The 19603-nt window shown below is 38.9% G+C and overlaps 1 protein-coding gene and 1 long non-coding RNA gene across 12 annotated transcripts in view; one reads left to right on the top strand and one right to left on the bottom strand.

Moving 5' to 3' along the window:
* LOC141543331 (uncharacterized) overlaps window positions 1–9253 on the top strand; it is a 38611-nt gene extending 29358 nt beyond the window's left edge. Inside the window, exons 3-4 of the long non-coding RNA XR_012482412.1 lie at window positions 156–333; window positions 8585–9253. This is a non-coding gene — a long non-coding RNA (uncharacterized LOC141543331). The remainder of the gene's footprint in view (window positions 1–155; window positions 334–8584) is intronic.
* Window positions 8408–19603, bottom strand: part of ATXN7L1 (ataxin 7 like 1) — a 241256-nt gene continuing 230060 nt past the window's right edge. For 8 of the 11 annotated variants that reach the window (XM_074268377.1, XM_074268379.1, XM_074268383.1 and 5 more), the window contains 3 exons: window positions 16698–17640; window positions 13817–13891; window positions 8408–11792 (listed from right to left, as the gene is read on the bottom strand). In XM_074268377.1, coding sequence (XP_074124478.1) covers window positions 11751–11792; window positions 13817–13891; window positions 16698–17640 — 1060 coding nt within the window. In that variant the 3' untranslated portion in view covers window positions 8408–11750. Of the gene's footprint in view, window positions 11793–13816; window positions 13892–15569; window positions 17641–19603 lie in introns of those variants that run through there. The other 3 variants (XM_074268378.1, XM_074268381.1, XM_074268382.1) reach the window with 2 other exon arrangements.

Below are 19603 nucleotides of genomic sequence, written 5' to 3'. Positions count from 1 at the left end.
CTGCTTGCTAATAGACATAATAAAGGCAGGAATGTGGGCCCTGTCTGCTTATTTCTAATTTCATTTGCATGTATGAGGGGGATCTTGGATTTTTTTTGGGGGGGGAGCTCATGTCACCAGTCTCTGAAGCTTTTGTTCTTTATTTTTTTTGGCAGGCCCCAAAGTGCTCACAAAGAGAGATTTAATGAGAGTCATGAGGAATGTTCCCTCCTTCTTCCTTCTCCACCAATGAGCTGGTTGTCTTGAACCAACTGTCTGGGTCAAAATCAAGGGAAAACAGTAAGAAGATAGACACAGACTGGGACTTCTGGTGTTCTTTGGCTCCTTGGCTAGGTGAGCTGTTCATGTCCTTAACTATGGACTATAACAGTGTGTGTCTGGCCTTGTTACTTACTATGGAGAGGCTTACCAGCATGCACCTCTGTAGAGGGAAGCAGAATTCAGTAGATGGCTTAATAGATGGTAGCAGCTATGAAATTAGGATCCAGGAGTTGCTAAATAGGGACAATGTGATGAAGGAAGAGATTTATAGTTATTCCTTCCACATCACAGGGGTTAGGGGTGTGGACATGAAGCTTTTTGGCCCTCTCTTCAAGCCAGAGAAGTTTGATTTTTAAAATTTTTTCTTTTATGGAGTATTGATAGTACCTTATTATAAAATTTAGGTTGGTGTTATACATTACTATACATATATTTAATGCACTTCTGAATTTCTAAACATTTTCTGTGTCATCTGTTGATCTTTGCATGTCATCTGTGGCTTCTGCAAAACTCCCCCAAAATCCCCATTTAATTTCTTATGCTGACCTGTGATATATGAAGTCCTGAATTGTGTTTTTGATAGAGAGAAACTTAAGAATTGATCCCTGAGGCAAGCAGGGAGAAGGCACTCATAGAGATCAGTTTAGCTCCATGGTTTCACTTTTTTGGGAAGTGATCCAGTCTGAAATACAAGTTATGTCAAACCCCTGAGACCCACCCTTTGCAGAGGTCCCAAGCAGTTTCATCTTGCCATGCCCTGTTAGAAATCCCAGTCAGTTCCCTGAGGTCAAATTTTCCCTATAAAATATACTTATGAGTCATCCCATGGCTGCAGCCCTCCTTTGGGTAGAAATTCTCATAGCTACAGCATGAAGGCATCCTAAGAGGACACTGTCCTGGACACACAGTTTTTGTTGTGGGCCCCTTCTTGCAGGCTCAATGGCTCAAGTTGTTTTCTGCTTTTGCCCCTCAGTGTTGGTTTGGTCACTTGTGAGAAAGTGTATTCCAGATTTGGATGGGGGTGAGGTGGGGGGGAGCAGGGATCTCACCGTTACTGTATTTGCTTTTTGATTTGATTTCTTTGATTTTGAACTGATGTGTCCTCTGGATAGCAGTTAAATCAAACACGTAGGGCAATAAATAGAGTGGCGATTAGACCAGGAATTATGATGACAACAGCAGTACTTATACTTTTGAATCTTTCTCCAAAACTTTGAAATCCCAATTTAGATGGCAGTTTCCTACTGTGGTTCTAAGAGTAAGTTAAGACTAACTTGATTGTAAAGCCTTTCAGCCTTCCCCCATCTCAATTTTTAATCTCATTAATTTTCCTGGAGAAGCAGAAAATAAAAAAATGAACTAACTAAAGATATTTTTGGGAACCTCTCTTAGAAATCTGGAACTATCATCATATCTATTTTGAAAAGGTCCAAAGGAAATCTAAAAATAGGAAATAACCTAACCAATAGGCCAGTAGCAGTTGCTTAATGGGAAAGAAAAATCTCAATTCAATTCAATTCAACAAACATTTATTAAGTGCCTTTTAGGTGCCAGGCACTATGCTAGGTCCTGGGGGATACAAAGACAAAAACAAAACAGTCTCTGCCCTCAAGGAGCTTACATTCTACTGGATGCATAGAAATAGTCAACGCATAGAAATTGTAGATGTTACTGAAATTTGAGTGAATCAACCAAGTAATAGGTAATATATTTTTAAAAGTCTTTGTAGAAACACTTAGCGATAATAGCTTACAAAAAAGAATCTGTAAATGGAGTTTAGATTACTTCTTCAGGAGACCAGCTGAGGGGGAGGAAAAAGAACACTGAAGAGAAGTCAACACCCCTGAGTTCTAGTCCCAGCAACTAACTATTGAATCTGTTCTAGACCTGGGTTTTCTGATTTATAAAATGAGTAGAATTGACCCCAAGGCCCTTTCAATCTCCAAAATTCTGTAATTAGTTATATTAAAGGAGAAACAGATTTTAAGGAGTGAAACATTCCCACTAATTCATTATGGAAAGATTTTCATGACAATATGTCACAAAATGCTTTAGTATTACTCAAATACTATCAAGGAATCAGTGGGTAAAAGGCGCCTCTGGCTTTTCTCCTATCATTCCAAATTATCTTTCAGAAAAGTCAGATTCATTCATAGCGCCATTAACTATTAGCGTGACTGCCTTTCAGCATTCCTGCTAACACTGACTGCTTCCAACTTTGTTCTTTGCCAAACTTCTAAGTGTGAGATGAAATCTCAAAGTTGTTTTGTGTTTGTCTTACTTTTAGATATTTGAATTACTCTTTCATGTGGTTGTGGATTGCATAACCTGAGACCCAGAATTTCCAGGTACATAGTTAGGTATATAACCCAAGGAGGGCAGAACAAAAAGGAAGACTTCATATGTAGTGACAGATTCATAATAACACTTCTTTTGTGGTAGTAAAAAATTGGAAGTAAAGTAGGTGCTCATTGATTAGGGAAGCAATGAACAAATTATGACATATTCATGTAATAGAATATTATAGTATCCTAAGATACTATAACATGGAAAGATTCACTCATTAAGAACTGATGTAAATTAAGAAACCCAGAAAGATTCATCAGTTAACTCAGTGAAGTAACCAGAACCAAGAAAACAATACGCATAATAACTACAATAATGCTCATGAAAAGCAAATGAAAACAAAGTTGAATGCTATGTGATTGTAATGACTGTTCTTAGCCCCAGAGAACAGATGAGGAAAAGTACTTTGCTCTTTTTTTCTTGAAGATGGTTTCAGATAATTATATATTCTATCAGACTCATTTGTGCATAACGTGTTTGTATTTAATGCCTGGCATGAAGTGTTTCATAAATGCTTGGTGACTGTTTTGTGTCAAGGGATCAGCAAATGGAAGAAAAGGATGGTATACCAAAAAATGACTCATATAAAACCAAAGGGCATCTATAAAACATTGATTTTTATAAACAAAGAAAAGAAAATGGATGTTTTGTAATAAAATAGTCTTCCCTACTGTTTTTTTCTTCCCAAACTGACAGCACTATATTGGCTATTTGTGGTTTCTGGGCAAGTCTTCTCAAATTTTCAAAATGGCTGATTGGATAGATGCTGGGAAAATGGCAAAGTACAGTAGGTGAAATTTGTCTTAGGTGTTTCCTCACCTTTAGTTTCCAGGATTCTTGCATTATGTCACGTCTTAACAGAATTAATCTAATTGTTTCCAAATTGATGTGCTTGCTTCTATTCTTTCTCTTAACCTCTTTGCATATAGTTTCCTCATCTATGAAATGAAGTTAGGCTAAATGACTTTGAATGTTCTTCTAACTTTAGATTTTTTGATGCTATGATCTTTCCAATCTATCTGACCAAAGTTATCTGTCAGAGTGATCTTTCCATAAGTGTATGATTGACTGTATCATTCTCCCTCCTAGAAAGTGATTCCTCCTTGCCTTCAGAATAAAATGCAAGCTTATCAGTATGGCTTTGAAAGCTCTTTACCCAACCCTTACACACTGATTTTACCTCGTTGCCCCTCATCTCCACCTCAATAACTCAACCGGCTGCCTTGCCATTGTTCTCCAAGGCCAGCTTTGCCCAGGCTGCCCTCCATGCCTCTACGGCATAACCTCCTCGTCTCTGGCTTAGATTCCTTCCTTAGTTTTCTTTAAGGCTCAGCTCAAGTGCTTAAGTAAGCCTTTCCTGGTCCCACTGATGATTATAGCCTTGTTCCACCTCAAAGCATCAGGTGTTTGCTTTGCCTTGGTTTGTCATTGCGGTTAATAGGCACTTTAATAAATGGTTGTTGAATTGTTCTTTGGTTGTTTAGGATCCCCCTACTTTATACCTCCCACCATCCCTTCCTTCCTCAGGGGAAAGAAATATCTGTCATTGTTTATCCCTCAATTATTTTCTACTGGGTTAACCACTAAGCTTATAAACTGATCCATGCTATATATTACATAAAAAGGTTCCCTCACATAACATGTGCATTTTACAGCAAGGGGAGTGGTGTTAAAATATATATATATACACACATATATTTTATATATTCACATATATGCATATATAGACCTATACACACATATAAATATACACACACATACATACATACACATATGTATATACATATATTTGCCCACATGATGCAAATTCGATTGAGAGGATTTTGAATTGAAAAGGGAGGGTGGAAGTGAAACCACTGCCTATATCTACTAAGCAAGATATCAGAGAGTAGCAATTGCAGTGAAGGAAAAAGAAAAGCAGGAGAGAGTGAGTCTGTAACCTGGAGACAAAAATCTAAGAAAGAAAAGAAGAGTAATTAAAAACCTATGGCCTTGGATGTTTACAGTTTTCTTTTTTGACTGTCTTGTTTTTTGTAGGGAGCTTTTTTCAAGGAAATTCTCTCTGCCAAATGGAGATCAATACTTTAGAGTTGTCTGGGGTTACAGAGAGATTAAGTGATTAGCCTAAGGTCACACAGCCAGCAAGCAATAAAACCTGGAACTCAGTTCTTCCTGAATCTATTTACTATTCTACATTAACTTTCACAATAAAGAAAGTATTGGTATTAAACATGTTGGATTAGTGATCTTAGCACAAGGGGATAACTTGTTCATACATGCATCAGATTAAAAAACTATCAAAATTATATTTGGCTGGTTTTTTTTAAACACTATGTGCATTTCTATCTTTTCTCTCTCCCTTAATTAAGTGAATCACTTCTCAAAACAAAAATTTTAAAAAAGCAATTCAGCAAAACCAATATTCCAATCATACCTGACAATATATGTAATATTCCAAACCCCCAGTCCCTCTTATATCACTAAGAGTTAGTGAGATGGGTCTTATGATTAGTGAAATGAAAGGGTATAAATTATTAACAAAGACCAAATTAGATAAAAGGGCTGGTGGAGTAGCACTATGTATTAAATATTACATTCACATGAAGAAATCCAAGAATGAGAAGAGGGAAACATGATAGAAAAGAATATACCATATTACTTGGACATGAAGAAATGAATTCAGAAATCATCTCTTAAAGCTTGGCATGGAAAATTACAGACTAATGATAAGGGACTTCAATTTTCTCTAGCATTCTGGACCATCTATTCAGAGCATCTATTAAATTCTTGGTTTGTCTTAATTTTTTCCTTCTAAATGTTTAGGAAATAGAAAAGGGAATGGGGGACTAAATTTGAAATGATGGTGATTTTGGGGGTGAAATGACTACTTCTAAATTCATGATAGAGGAGAAAAGGAAAGCAGAGTATATTTTGATATGCAGTCTAGATTTTGAGAGAGAGTGAAGATCTCACAAATTTAAATTCTCTAAAGGAAGTCAGCATAGAAGGGATTGGAGACACTCCAGAATAATGCTTTTTAGATGTAGGAAAAGGTGTTCCAATGAAGAACCAATAAAGAAACTGAAGGCACTCGATATGAATGTATAAAGTATTTATTGTTGAACTTTAAAAAACACATGAAGGAAGATAATGGAGGCTGAATGCAAATGATTGATGCATTAATTTAAGGATCTTATAATAAGCTGAGATTGGTGATAACTGTTAAGGATAACAAAAAAAGACTTAATTATATGTATTAGAGAAAAGAGGTAGAGGAGAGCTGCTGAGGTTGAGGGGAACCAAGATCAAGAACAATGGCCTACAGAGAGAACTACTCAATGCCAATTTTATTTTTGTTTTCTCAGTAAGGGAATATGACCATTAGACCAGGGCTTCTTAAACTTTAAATTCCCCCCACCCCCCAATTTTACATGAAATTATGAGAAATTTTTACGTGACTTTAGGTATACAAATCAAATATCTACTGATAATCATAATTTTGCCGATAATCATAATTTCACAACCCATACATTCTTTAGGCCAAAATAAAAATGGTTACCAGAGAATTAAAGCCATGCTAAGGAAGTAAGTGGTAAGAGCAATTTTGCGGCCTTGACAAGTAAAAATGACTTGATTTGGATGAACTTCCTCTGCTTGCATTTATATTCCTAGAATTTAGCACAGTGTGTGGCACATTATAAGTGCTCAACAAATCCATGTTGCCTGACTGATAGATGTGATTGGTGAACCGTCATCAGTGATTTTTTTTTTTTTTTGGGGGGGGGAATGAGATGCCAAAAGACTGGAGAAGGGCAAATGTTTATCTGATTGTTTAACAATGGAAGACTGGAATCCATGATATTTGTTATCAAGGCCAGTGAGCTGATTTGAGTCTCAGCAAAATTCAAGAAGATATTAATAAAGGGATGGTTTCTCTTTGTAGAAAGAGAAAAAGGTGCTGAGAGTCTGCAGAGTTTCCTTTAAAACCAATCATTTCAGCCTAATCTCATTTCTGCTTCTGACAGATTTCTCAAATTGGTAGACCATGGAAATGCTGTGGATATATTTTGCCTACATTAAGCAAAGGGCATGACAAAGCCTCTCATATTATTCTTTTGGACAAGATAGACACAAATGGATAGAAATATGTGCTTTGGGGAATCTGTCCTTATTCCTGCATAGTTGACCATTTTAATTTCAGACATGGAAGAGATGAAGGCAAAGACGACTTATAAAAACTGCAGGTGACACAAACTTGGGAGGTAGAGATGTATGACAGGATTCAAAAAGACATTGACAAGCTAGAACAATAGACTAAATTTAACAAGAAGAAATGTAATGCAGATATATGTAGACTTATGTTAAAAATTAGCTTCACAGCCACTCATGAAGATTGGCTGCTAAGTCAAAAAAGGGTTTTCATTCCATCCCCTCAGGAAGTCACAATCAGAAAAAAAAAAAAAAAAGAATTCAACATCAGAACTGTACTATTTTAGGTGATACAAGAGTGACATTGTTACTTCAAGCCATTTAAGAGGTGGGCCTAGGCTAAAATGCCTTCTTTCTGATTTGGATTCTTTCTTGTAGCATATTCAGTATTGGAGTCGATGAATTTCAGGGTTAGCTATCTCTTGGAGTGAAGATTAAAGAAATTCTAGGACTTTAGCTTTTACTAGATAAGCTACAATTTACGAGTTTTCGCTAAGCATCAAAGTGGGGCAGTGGAAAGAGTCAAGAGGTTCTGGGTTCAAATGCCAGCTTTTTACATGTATGACCTCAGGCAAATAACTTGATCTCCCTGGTCTCAGTTTTCTCATCACTTAAATGAAAGCACTGATCAAGAAGATCTAGAAGTTAGGTCCCTTCTAGGCGTAAATCCTTGATTTTATAATTTTGGAAGAAATCTATATACTCTTGCTTGATCTTGATACTAAAAAAATAGATTTAGTTTCGCTGGGAAAGAGGTCAGAAAGAGACAATTTTACCATTTGGAAAAGGCTACACTTCATTCTCTTTGTCTTTTTAGTTGGTTTCTTGCAGAATTGCAGGTTGCTACTACAGAGAAAGAAAAGACAAACCCAAATCTACAAGGACTAATAAAAAGGGCTTTTTGGAAGAACAACTGCATCAGTTTTGTCTAATTTATATAAAAATAAATAACAATAGCACATTTTTTTTCTTACAAACATATAAATTATTTTATTTACAAAGCCATGTTACAAAAAAAAGCCAAAAAACCCCCCCAAAAAACAAAACCCGAAAACAAAAAATACAATCCCTCACTAGAGAATATCTCCAGGCCCGGTGATGAACCATGACAGTATCAATCAGATACATGTTTGTTCTGTTTTTCCTTTTTTTTTTTTTTTTTTTTTTTTTTTTTTAAACTGTAAGCCATAGAATTTACTATTTACACCTACTTTAGACATTTATTCTGCTTACAATTATCACAAGCATGGAATGAATTCTATCTGATAGTGCTAATACATAAAGGTGCAGGATAAAGAATGGAAATACTTAGTGTTACAAAATATGGATCATAGAAAAGAAATCCACTCTACAAGTATGGCATATATTTTTTTTTTTTTAAGAATGATTGGACATGCTTTCTTCAAAAGTCTTCTGGAAAAGGTTCTAAAATCTGTAGTAGGAAAGCACAATAGAGCAGGTGCAAATTCTTTTCTGTGCAACAACAGTATTTAATATACCCCATGACTGACCAGCTATGCAAAACCCACAGAGTTTTGTTAAAGTGCCATGGGTCAACAGCATAACAAAATATAAGGTGTAAATAGAAAAATTTCTTTTTTTTCCTTTTTTTAAACAATAGTTCACTGAGAATCAGCAATAATAGAATATGCTGTATAAACTATTCTCTACAAAGGTTGATCAGCATTATTTACAATTGGTACATTGATACAAAAAGAAGGCATACAAGTTATCCAAGTCGCTTTTTTTTTTTTTTTATGGCTGACAGGTCTATGCATTGCGTATGTGGAACGACCAAAGCTTCAGAGCCTCTATTGCTGGAGACAAATCACAAGATCTTCAGGCAAATGGAGGTGAAGGTGACTGGGGTGCGCAGTGACAGGACCGGCTGAAGAAAGTCGATGAGTGTTGATGGAAAAATAATGGCTGAATGGATGCTACACTAATAATGCTTTATAAACTGGTCCAGTTTAACTCCATTAAGAACCCAAAAGAAAATGTTTTCTTTCCATTTCTTTTTCCAGGCTGAGCATCTTAACATAGTAGGAAGTAAACCATTGATTTGTTTGAAGGAAGAAATTCCACGGGTTTTCAGGATGCTCAGTTTTCCAGAAATGCCATCACTTAGTTCAGAGCCAGTTGGTGAATGTAAGCAGCATTTGATGGAGAGCCTCGACATTCCAGCTTCCCAGTGAAAAGATATGTGGAAAGAGCTAAAAAACGCGGTCAGACTACTGGTAATTAATTGCTCCTTTAGTCACCGTCAAGACTTTCTTTCTCAGAAGCAGCCACTGAATCTCACACAACCTTTGCTTTCCCTCCAGAAGAAGCAACAGTCCATTAATCACAGAGGGTTACTTTGTTGTTGAGATTTAAAAGAAAACAAAAACTCCTGCAAGTTTTACAACTTAAAATAAATTATAAAAAAAAAACAAAACAACACAACAGACTTCTGCTCCTAAAACTGAACAAGACAAAAAAAAATTGTGCAAAAATAACAGATATGTACACACTTTTCAGTCTGAAGAAATATACATTAAAAACATAATTCAAAGAACATTTGGAAAATATAAACATTGCTTAAACTTTCCTAAGTTTCATATTGTTTCTGAAACTATTCTGGTCAGTTAGCTCTGTAATATAGTAAAACATAAATTATTACAAAATTAACACTATAAAAATTTACTTTAAGAATATTTTCTAAACTTTTTCAAAGGATCTAGCCTTGTTTATTATAATTGCTTAAACATTTATAAGTCTTAAAATCTGTCTTAAGCCTTTTTTTTAAAGAAAAAAGTAACAATCTCCCTTCTATTTGCAGTCTCTTCTTTTTCTCCAAGACATAATTAAATCAGCATATAAGTGCACTTTTAACACTGTAGAAATAAAAATGAAATCCTCTGTACTAATGTCCTGGTACCTATTATCAACTCCTGATTAAAAAATCTTTATTTTATATATAAAAAATTTAGTAATCCTATAAGAAACACTGTCAGTGCAATTCCATTGATGCAAACTAGTCAGTTCGCTTCTTATCTTTGCAAATTCCAGTTGTGTGATGAAGCCCAACAGTAGTAGTTTCATTGGGTAGGGGACGGGAAGGTAAAGGAAGAATTCAGGGGACATTTCTGTGCCCAGCTGCAGCTATTATTAATGTCTAATTTGGTAACAAAAACTTCATAGCATTTCTATTCCTTAGCCCCCCAAATTAGTCTAATATTAAAGAAATTAGTAAACATCTAGTTTATTAACTAAATATCAATCCCAAGAAATCCTAATTCAAGGCAATGAATTTCTTCCTAGCACTATGATTACCCACTGGCCCCCAGGGACATTTCCTATTCTACTTGACCTTCCATCACCTATCCTCCACAATTCTAGCCAGCACATTCTCAAGAGCTTAACTTTTCTATTCCTCTAATGCACTGGCTCTCTTCCTATACAGCAGGATGCTCTTATTCCATTGCCTGAGGGGGTGGAGGAATAACCCATCCACGGTAAGGCTGGCAAACATTGAGCTTTGGAGGAGTGTCAAGCCAGGTTTGGACATGGGAGTAATAAGCAAGACCGGCATGCATATTTGGTAGTCTTGCGGTACCTCCTGTGGCCTATAAGCTCATGGATGTATGCCAGAATGGAAGTTGGCTGGGAAATGCTTATGTTTGTCCGTAGGAGGTATTAAAGTGGTACTGACCGCTCTTTCTCAGGTGCCTTCACTAGAGACTCCTCCTTCCTTCTTGTGGTTATGTTTAGTTTGTTTTTCACCTGATGCAGGTGAGGGATACAGTGGAAAACCCATGAAAACTTTAGCAGCATGCTGGAGCCCTGCCCTATCCTGAATTTGCTTCCGTGTCTCTCCCAAATGGGTTCCTACAACTTTGGGTTCCTACAACTTTGGGTTCTTGCATATCAGACACTAAGTATGGGCTTTTCTGGAGTGGAAGCAGAGGAAGAGAATTCAGAACTATCTTAGTCAACTGGGTGGGGGCAAGCTGTGTGTAGCTCGAGCATCTAAGCAGTTTCCGCCACCATTGCCTATCTTTCAATTTGTAGGAAGGTGGGATGTGATGTGTTATGCCCTTAATTGTACCTGCTCTGCTGTCTCAGACCATTTGTCCCCAGTTTCCCTCAATATTTAAATCCCCTCTCTTTCTACTATGAGAGAGAAACCCTTGGTTACACCTTCCAAAGCTATTCTTTCCCAACCTCACACCTAGATAATGACGTTGGGCAAATCACCACATTGGTAGCAATTCTCCTGAAACATTGGTGTGGCTGATACCGAAATACCTAGTTTTGCCCTCAGCATTTGGCTCATGCCCCAGCGGGCAGCTTAAACCCTGATTAACAAGAACTTCACACAACCTCTCATTCCTATCGGCTCCCTGTGCACTGGGTCTGTGGCCCAGACCCCTCACAGAGTGTCCCCCATCATCTGCCGTGTTACAGGAGCGTGCTGAGACCTAGCTCCCTCCAAAGAGACAAGGTCGGACACAGAGTAATGGGAGGTGTGAGGGAATGAGGAGGAAAACAAAAATGAAAGCAAATAAAGGAAGTAGTGTATGTGTGAGAGCTTCAAGACTTAAGAAAGATGCCGACCAGGAACCGAGGTTCTGGAATGTCTACTCTGAATTATTTTAACAAACTGATGGTGCTGTGCAACATCAGAAGCTAGAGAAGGAGTGAAACTAAATCAACAAAAACAACTAAAATCGTGATTCCAGCTTTCAGTAAATATAAAATCTACTTTTTCTTCTTTCACTTTTTCCTTAAACCTTAAATTGATTTTTAAAAGATGGGGCAGAGAACTCTGCAGGACACAGATAGTCACCTCCTCTCCCATCACTTCCCAACCCACCCTTCCCAACCCCCTAACACCTGTGGTGGGCTAGGGTGGCTGGGAATTGGACATCACAGGTTGGTTTCTTTCCTCATCATGGAAGAGTCCTTATTCTGCCCGTTCGGTTTGCAGTCTTCTAGGAGAGAAAAGAACAGCAAAGCTGTTTCAAAACTGTAATAACAGCTGCAGCAACAACAAACAACAACGATAATGACAACTCACATTTTTAGAGCACTTACAGGTTTTACAAAGTGCCTTGCTCATAAAACTATGAGATAAGTAGTATGTGCATTCCAGTTTGAGAATCTTTTCTCTGAGGGGGGCAAAGTCAATTTAATATGGTCATATTTAATATGGTCCAGCCAGGTTACTGACTGGAAAGTCATTTGCAAAGGGTGCCAGCCTGAAGTAGAGTACCTCTGGGAAAGCGGATTCCAGAGCCTTCCCAAGGAACTGAGTTTGAATGAATGAAAAAGCATTCGTTAAATACTCATTAGTGCATTCAGTTGTTCTTAAATATACCTCTACATCATGACAATTTAGAAAGTAGAAGGAGATCTTGGGTTAGGAAAGAGCTGGTGGATGGCCTAGAGATATTTCAGGTCAAAGAGCCTTATGGGTACCCCAAACCAATCTACCAGCTTAGGGTGGTTGAGGGTTACAAGGTTCTGGTTAACTTATTCCCTAATAGTTCATACATTGTGTTATTCTGCTGGAACTCTGTCTTCCCAGAAATCAGCAGGAGTCAGATCACTAAACGTCTTTATTCTTGATCTTTTACGGTCAAGGTCAGGGGATTAAATCTAGCAATCTCCACACACACCTTCCTCCCTCAAACGCGAGAGAGAGCGAGAGTACCTCAATTTCCTCTTCCTCCTCCTACCCCCCCCCACTCGTCACTTCCCCCTCTTTGTCCCACTAATCAAGTCAGCACAGAACAGCTGGGGAGGGTCAACCTTCAAACAAGTTAATAGGGAACTGTCCAATTGGCAATTAGTCTCACGTACTTCATTATCCAAGTGTATTGCTCATTCTAGCCCTTTACAATATTCTAACATTTCTACTTCAGATCCAGCAAGGACTTCAATGAAGTCTTTAAAAACTCCCTTCTTGATGCTAAACTTAAATACTTTTTGAAAAGAACTCATTATGTATCATGCAATATAGTGGTTCCTACTCATTCTGAAACTATAGTTTTCTATACTGTAACGTTCATTTCTCTTTTCTTTTCCAAAGTACTTTCTAGCATGTTTTTTTTTTTTTTTTAAGAATGTAACAAATGTTGTTTTAAGAATTTTCTTTTCTAAAAATAAAATGAAACACTGTATAATTAGTAATGATCAAACTTGGCCTTTAAGAAGAGAAGGTAAAATGGACTTATTTTTTCTAGTGGGTATGGAACTATGGGTGTAGAACATTGAAGATATGGTCCCATTTGGTCTAGGTGTTGCTAAGTTTTGCTCAACAAACAGAATCTTTGCAAATGGAGGTAATATAAAAAGATTATGGTTATGTTTTGGTTAGTTTTGCTTAACTGTATTTTTCTGTTTTGTTTTTTATTCTTTGTTTCAGGGGATAGTTCTCTAAAGGGAGGAAATGGAGATGACTTAAAAACAAAAGATCATACAATTTTTAAAAGATATACTGGATTGTAGTAAAATCAATGTTGACGGGTCTAACCCAATCATCTTTCTTTTTTATGTTAAAGATAAACACTTTGTGGACCCACTAGGCCAAGAATAGAGGTAGTCTGGCATAGCAAACAGGTCTTTAGAGTCAGAAGGGTCTAGAATAAGATTGCACTTCTGACACTACTTATGGGGCTCTGGTCAGATCTTAAACTTCACGGGCCTAAAAATAATCTGTTTATTCACTGCTGGTCTAGGAGAATGAGAGTGGAATTATACCAGTGATTCCCTACTCTGATGAAATCATAGATTCTTTGCATATACTCCCCCAGCTTAGACCTGTGGACTGAGTTAGAGAGGAGGGCCAGAAGAACGCCTGGACCATGACTGAGATGTCTCTCCTCTAGTCGCATCTCTTTGCCCAAGAATAAATAACTCATCTCATGGGTTTTGTCAGCCCCGGGCTCCAGAAATCCTCCCTGCTTCTTGTAAGGACGGCCAGGTGTGTACTGTCCTAACCGAAACCACTCACCTGTCGGTTGTGGGCCAGGCTGGGTGTGCTTGAAGGGCTGGATTGCGACAAAGCTACACTGCTATTTTTTCCAACCTGAAAGATACCAATGGAGCCATACTCAGATACTCAGCCCAGCTGAGGAAAAAAGTGGCAAGTGAGGAAGCTGGAGGAAGGAAGAAGGGCTCGAAAAGGGTTTTTCTTGACAGAAGGGTACTTAGCATGACTATTTTTGCCTTAGAAAAGCAGTAATGGCAGTGTCTCAGAATGGACCACTGATGATCTAATCCCCTTTCTGAAGAAGTAGCTCCAGAGCAGGGCAGAAATTCTGAATTCCATTCTCTCAGACTTATATGTAAATTATAGCTTCTGGACAGTGTGGTTTGGTCAGGGACCATTTCTCAGTCAATACTCAGTCTTTCTATCTGTGAGTGAGAATATGGAAGAGTCTAGAATGACTCAAGCATCCAGCAGACTTTCTCCACACTTGTGTCTTTATCTCTAACAAAGGTTGCCTTTTACCTGAGGAACTTGGACCTCATAGGAAAAAAAAAAAACCCTTCCCCTTAATTCTTAGGCTCACCTTTTATGTCAAGCACCACAGCAGCAGAGACTTGGATGTGAGTTCAAAATAATGTGAGTTCAAATTCTGGCACTTGATCTCTCTCTCACTCAGTTTCCTCAATTGTAAAGTGGGGTAATAATAGCACCTCAATTTTCACATTTGTAAAATAGAGCTCTGACTTCATAGAGTTGTTGTGAGGACTAAATGAATTAAAATATATAAAGCACTTTGCAAACCTTGAAATGCCATATAAATGCTACTATCATCATTGTTAACACTCATCCATTTTCCTAAGAGTACAAATTTATTATTATTATTATAGTGTACAAGTGTCCTTGATATATGGGTGGGATACAAATATAGTACCCCCTGCCTGAGGGTAAGGAAAATGAAGTTTCTCTACCCCAGCTATGCAATAACCTGGGGAATAGAGAAAAAAAAAAGATGACATCATGACCAACTCCTATCTGATTGATCCATTGTATCATTTCTTTCCTGGTTAGATTTTAAAGTTTAATTCACACAGCAGGTGTTGAGAACTGGACTCACTGGTAACCAAGCATATCAAGGAATACATAAGTTGGAAGTTTTTAATTTTTTTTTTAAACCAAACTAAACAGAGAGCCACCCCCTTCAGAATCACATTACCTTTCAGACACTTCTTTTAGCCCAATGTGGGGCCTTACTGCACAGTGGACAAAGAGTTCTCTGCCATACCCTCTCCTTTAGCCTTTTTAGTGCATAAACCTCCAGCGTAACATTCAAAGACCTTGGCCACTTTGAGGGAACTGGCCGGAAGCAGTATTGATTCCTCTGATAATTTTGAAAGCTTTGCTATTCTTCAGGAATTCACCTGAAGCCTGATTTGTTCTATGTCACAGGGACTATCAATCACAGGGACATTTTAGCAGGTCCATGTTTTAAGGAACTTAGCTTACGAACATCATGAAAAGACTGAAGTCTGGCCTAGGAAAGGGCTTACAGGAGACAGGCTCAGAGTGAGTGAGTGGAAAAATCTGGAAAAATTTACATGTACTGATGCAAAGTAAAACGAGTAGAACCAAGAGAACATTATACACAGTAACAGCAATATGGTATGATGATCAACTGTGAATGATTTAGCAATACAATGATCCATGACAATTCTGAAGGATTTATGATAGAAAATGTTATCCATCTCCAGAGAAAGAACTGATAAGAGTCTGAATGTAGATTAAAGCACACTTTTTTACTTTATTTTTTTGGGTGGGGAAGAGTGTCTGGTTGTTTTATTTTTGTTTGTTTGTTTTGTTTTGCTTACAACATTGCTGATATGTAAATGTTTTGCATGAGTGCACATGTATAATCTATACTAAATTTTTGCCTTCTCAAGAGGGGGAGAATATAGAACTCAAAATTAAAAAAAAAAAAGTAAAAGTGACAAGCAAATGAAGAAAACACATCCTTCCTTCTATTAGAAGGAAAACCTTTACCCCTTTACCCCATCCCCTGTATTTCTTTGCTGGGATTCTGAAAAGAGGAGTCCAGCATCTTAGAAGAGAATGAAGGATATAGTCAAAATAAGTCAAGGTAACAAGCATTATTAAGTACTTGCTATAGGCCAGGTAGAGTACCAAGCATTGAGAACACAGATATAAGTAGAAAGAAAGAAAAGGTGGTCCCTGTTCTCAAGGAGCTTACATTCTAATGTGGGAAGAAAACAAATAAAAGGATGGTATAAACATGGCTAGAGAAAGAGAAAGTCCATAGAATTAGAAGTGGAGCCTGGAGAGGAAGGAAGACATGGATAACATGGCATATTCCTTAAAAGAATCAACAAGAAAGGACCAGGGGCAGAGAATACTTCAGGGGAATTCTTGACCCTGAAGAGGTAGATAAGACCCTAGGGGCCAACTAACCCAAACATTATAAGTATTCAAGCCTTTGGGGGTGCTAATAACAATGATAATAACAAACAATTATCAAGCACTTTTGGGTATACAAAACGTTTTAAATATATTGTCTCATCCGACTCTCACAACTCTGTTTAGTATTACGGCTGTTATTATCCCCATTTTACAGGTGGAGGAATTGAAGCCCAGTGAGTTGCCCATTTTCACCAGCAGCAGTATCCCCAAGCAGGTCTTCCTGATTCCAAGTGTAGTGCGCTACCTACTGCTTCTCCCTGCCGCTGCCTGCCTAGTTATGTCTCAGCTATCTTGGCGTGACCCAGCCTGGACGGGGGAGGGGGGGAATCATCATTTCTCTGATCAGCTCATACAGCCCACCATGACAGGGGTGAGGACGTGCTTTCTCTGGACCCTAGAAAAAGGTACCTGGGAGGACGGGGTCCCTTACCTGCCGAGCGATGGAGCTGTTAGCAGGATCTGGCACCGGCGAGATAAGGCTGGATGGGCTCTTTTTGTGAACGCTATTCATACCAGGCAATTTAGTGATTTTACAGGCTTTGTTACTAGAACTAGAGTTCTTACGCTTTTTCCCTTCTGATTTGTCAAAAGAAAGGGGCAGAGAAGACACTGCATTGTGAGCAGCCAGGGACAGATCCCCTGCATGGTGGACCAGGGAGGGCACTGACAGGTTACAGGAGTCAATACTGCTGACTACTGTGCTCATATGTTTTACGGAGTCTGTGGAGCTACTTGACAGTGAAGTTCGTCCTGAGGGCTCCATTTTGGCACTAAGTGGACTTGTTCCATTGTTTGTATTGTGCACAGACAGACTGTTATAGGAAGATGTCGCCTGATAGGAGTTCAATGTTGAACTTGGGTTCAAGACACAGTTCTTTTTGTGGGGCCCTGAAAATGAAGACGAGGGAGATGTCTGCAAGGTTAGTGAGGAGGAAGAGGAAGAAGACTGTGGCTTCCGCTTTTTGTTACTTGAAGACTCATCACTACGGGCAGACAGGTCTTTGACCTTTGAGGATTTGCTGGTTTTTGTTTTGGATGGCTTGTGGGATGGGGAAGGGATGACAGCTGGCACTGGGGACATAGCAGATGGAGCCTTAAAAGTTGGGTCCAGGATGCTTAGCGTCGCAGCCACATGGGGGAAAGCTGTGGTGTGGGACACGATGGAACTCGTGTCCGACGTTGTCACAAAGGCTGCGTTTGAGAGCATGGCTGATGTCATTATGTAAGAAGAAGTGATTCTTGAGCTGATGGGTGCTGAAGGAAGGTACACGGCACTAGGGTTGCTGAAAGGCTGTAAAACGGATGCTGGAACAGGGGTGGTGATATGTGTTGCTGGCGAGGGCATGGGACTATCTGCTGCAGGAGGAATCTTCCTAAATATGAAAGAAAAATGAGAGAACAAAGCAAGCATCAGCATTGGCAATGTCCTTCTGAAACCCGGATGAGGTCTGAGCAGCTCAGTTTGGGAAAGAGAATCTCTCAGGGACCAAACCATGGAAAACAAAAACCTTCAGAGAGCCACGTTCTTAATTGCTCTGACACACTATTCCTTCTCACCTTACCCTAGGTACTGTTATGGGAAATCCCAGTAGTAGGCTCAAAAAGAATTTTTAAAATCACAGGAAAGAACCTTAAGTAAAGGTTATCTTGACCATCCTCCCTATTTTACAGATGAGAAAACTGAGGTTAAGAGAGGTGAAGTGACTTGCCTTACTTACAGAGGTATTAAGTGGCAGAGCAACAATTTTTATCCAGGTCCTCTCATAGTCCTCTCACTATATCTCCAGATTCTAATCTTCTGTGCGTGTATATGTGTGTGTGTGTGTGTGTGTGTGTGTGTGTGTGTGTAGTGTTGGAGTGCTTTAATTTTAGATAGATCTACATGTAAAAGGCAAAAATGCAATCCGGAATACAACCGGGGTGCTATGTACTGATATTTTCCCTAAAAATTTCATCTGTGTTTCTTTTTAATGGGAAATGTTCACTTGTGACTGAAGAAGGAAGGGCTTTGAGTGCATTGGCTTAGAGTGGGAACCATGAGGCTGCAGCCTTGGCTGGCACCTTCCTGTTTCACGCTGCTTTCCCAAAACTCTCCCTTAGCCACCTGCTACAAAGCCACTATTCTCCGAAGCCTAGTCACCTTTCCTGGAGTGGCACTTGGTCAAATTTGCCTTTTTATGATCCAAAGTCATTGGGTTCCCTCTCTTTCTCTACTCCACCCTTTACTAGATCCAGATAATAAAATGACTTTTCTCTAGCATCCATAATGTTCTCCATTTGGGGGAGCCCAGTTTGAAATTATTTTTGCAGGGAAATTTAGGGGCACAAGTTTCTGTTAATCTGACCTTGAAGACTGCCATTCGGGGCAGGTGCAGAGGTGTTAGAAATTACTCCCTTTGGGTGAGATTTCCAGACTACTTCTATCCCTGCCTCCTCCTCCACTGCCCCTTCCTTCCCCTCTCAACAGTAACTACTCTTAAGGACTTAGATTGGAATCCAAGATACTTCTTCCTGTGCCTATGGAAGGAAAGATGATGTTGTGATAATCCCTCTACTCCCCAGTCTAGTACATGCTCAGCGAAAAGGATCAGCAGCAACAGCAGCTGGCATTTATGTCACACTTTTAAGGTTTGTTCTGTGCTTAAAAGTATTATGTTGTTTGAGCCTCATAACAAGTCTGTAAGGCAGGTGCTATCAGATGATCAAAATCTATTTTATAGGGTCATGGAGGCTGACTTACCCAGAGTCTAAGACAGGATCTGAACACAGATTTTCCTGACTCTAGGCTCTGCACTATACCCACAATTTTTAATGTCAGCGATTTTCAATGGAAGTAAATGCTCAGGCACATATCAGAAGTGGATAGCCATACTGATATGAGTGTTGGGAACGGCCTGTTTTCTGCCTCCTTGTCTTGCTTGTTATTAAGGCAATACCTGAGACCATATTATCCACCCTACCTTAAACATGCAGACTCTGGATGAGGACCAAGGCCAGCATTCTGCTGGCCTTCCCTTCTGAGGGTTTCTGCCTTTGTCCTCTGGGTTACCCTTCACAAGCTTGCTTTTTTAAACCAGTCTCAGAGAAGAAGTGTTTCTTCCTTGCCTGCACAGTTGGGCAGCTGAAACACAATTTTTGTCCTTCCCCTCAACTTTATATCATTCCACCAAAGCAGAGCCAAGATGGGGTATGGCATTATACAGGTGAGAAGCAGTGAAAGAATGCAGGAAGCAGGAGAAAGTTCTTGACTTGAAGTGCCCACCATCAGAAGCCAGCTTTCCTAGTCTTCTATATGTACTTATTTCTGAGAACCAAAAGGCAGTAATTCTGAGCTGC

Source organism: Sminthopsis crassicaudata, chromosome 5, assembly GCF_048593235.1.
Source record: "Sminthopsis crassicaudata isolate SCR6 chromosome 5, ASM4859323v1, whole genome shotgun sequence".
NCBI classification, from domain to species: Eukaryota; Metazoa; Chordata; class Mammalia; order Dasyuromorphia; family Dasyuridae; genus Sminthopsis; species Sminthopsis crassicaudata.
Note: the sequence above shows the minus strand (reverse complement) of the source record. Positions and strands in the feature narration are given on the sequence as shown.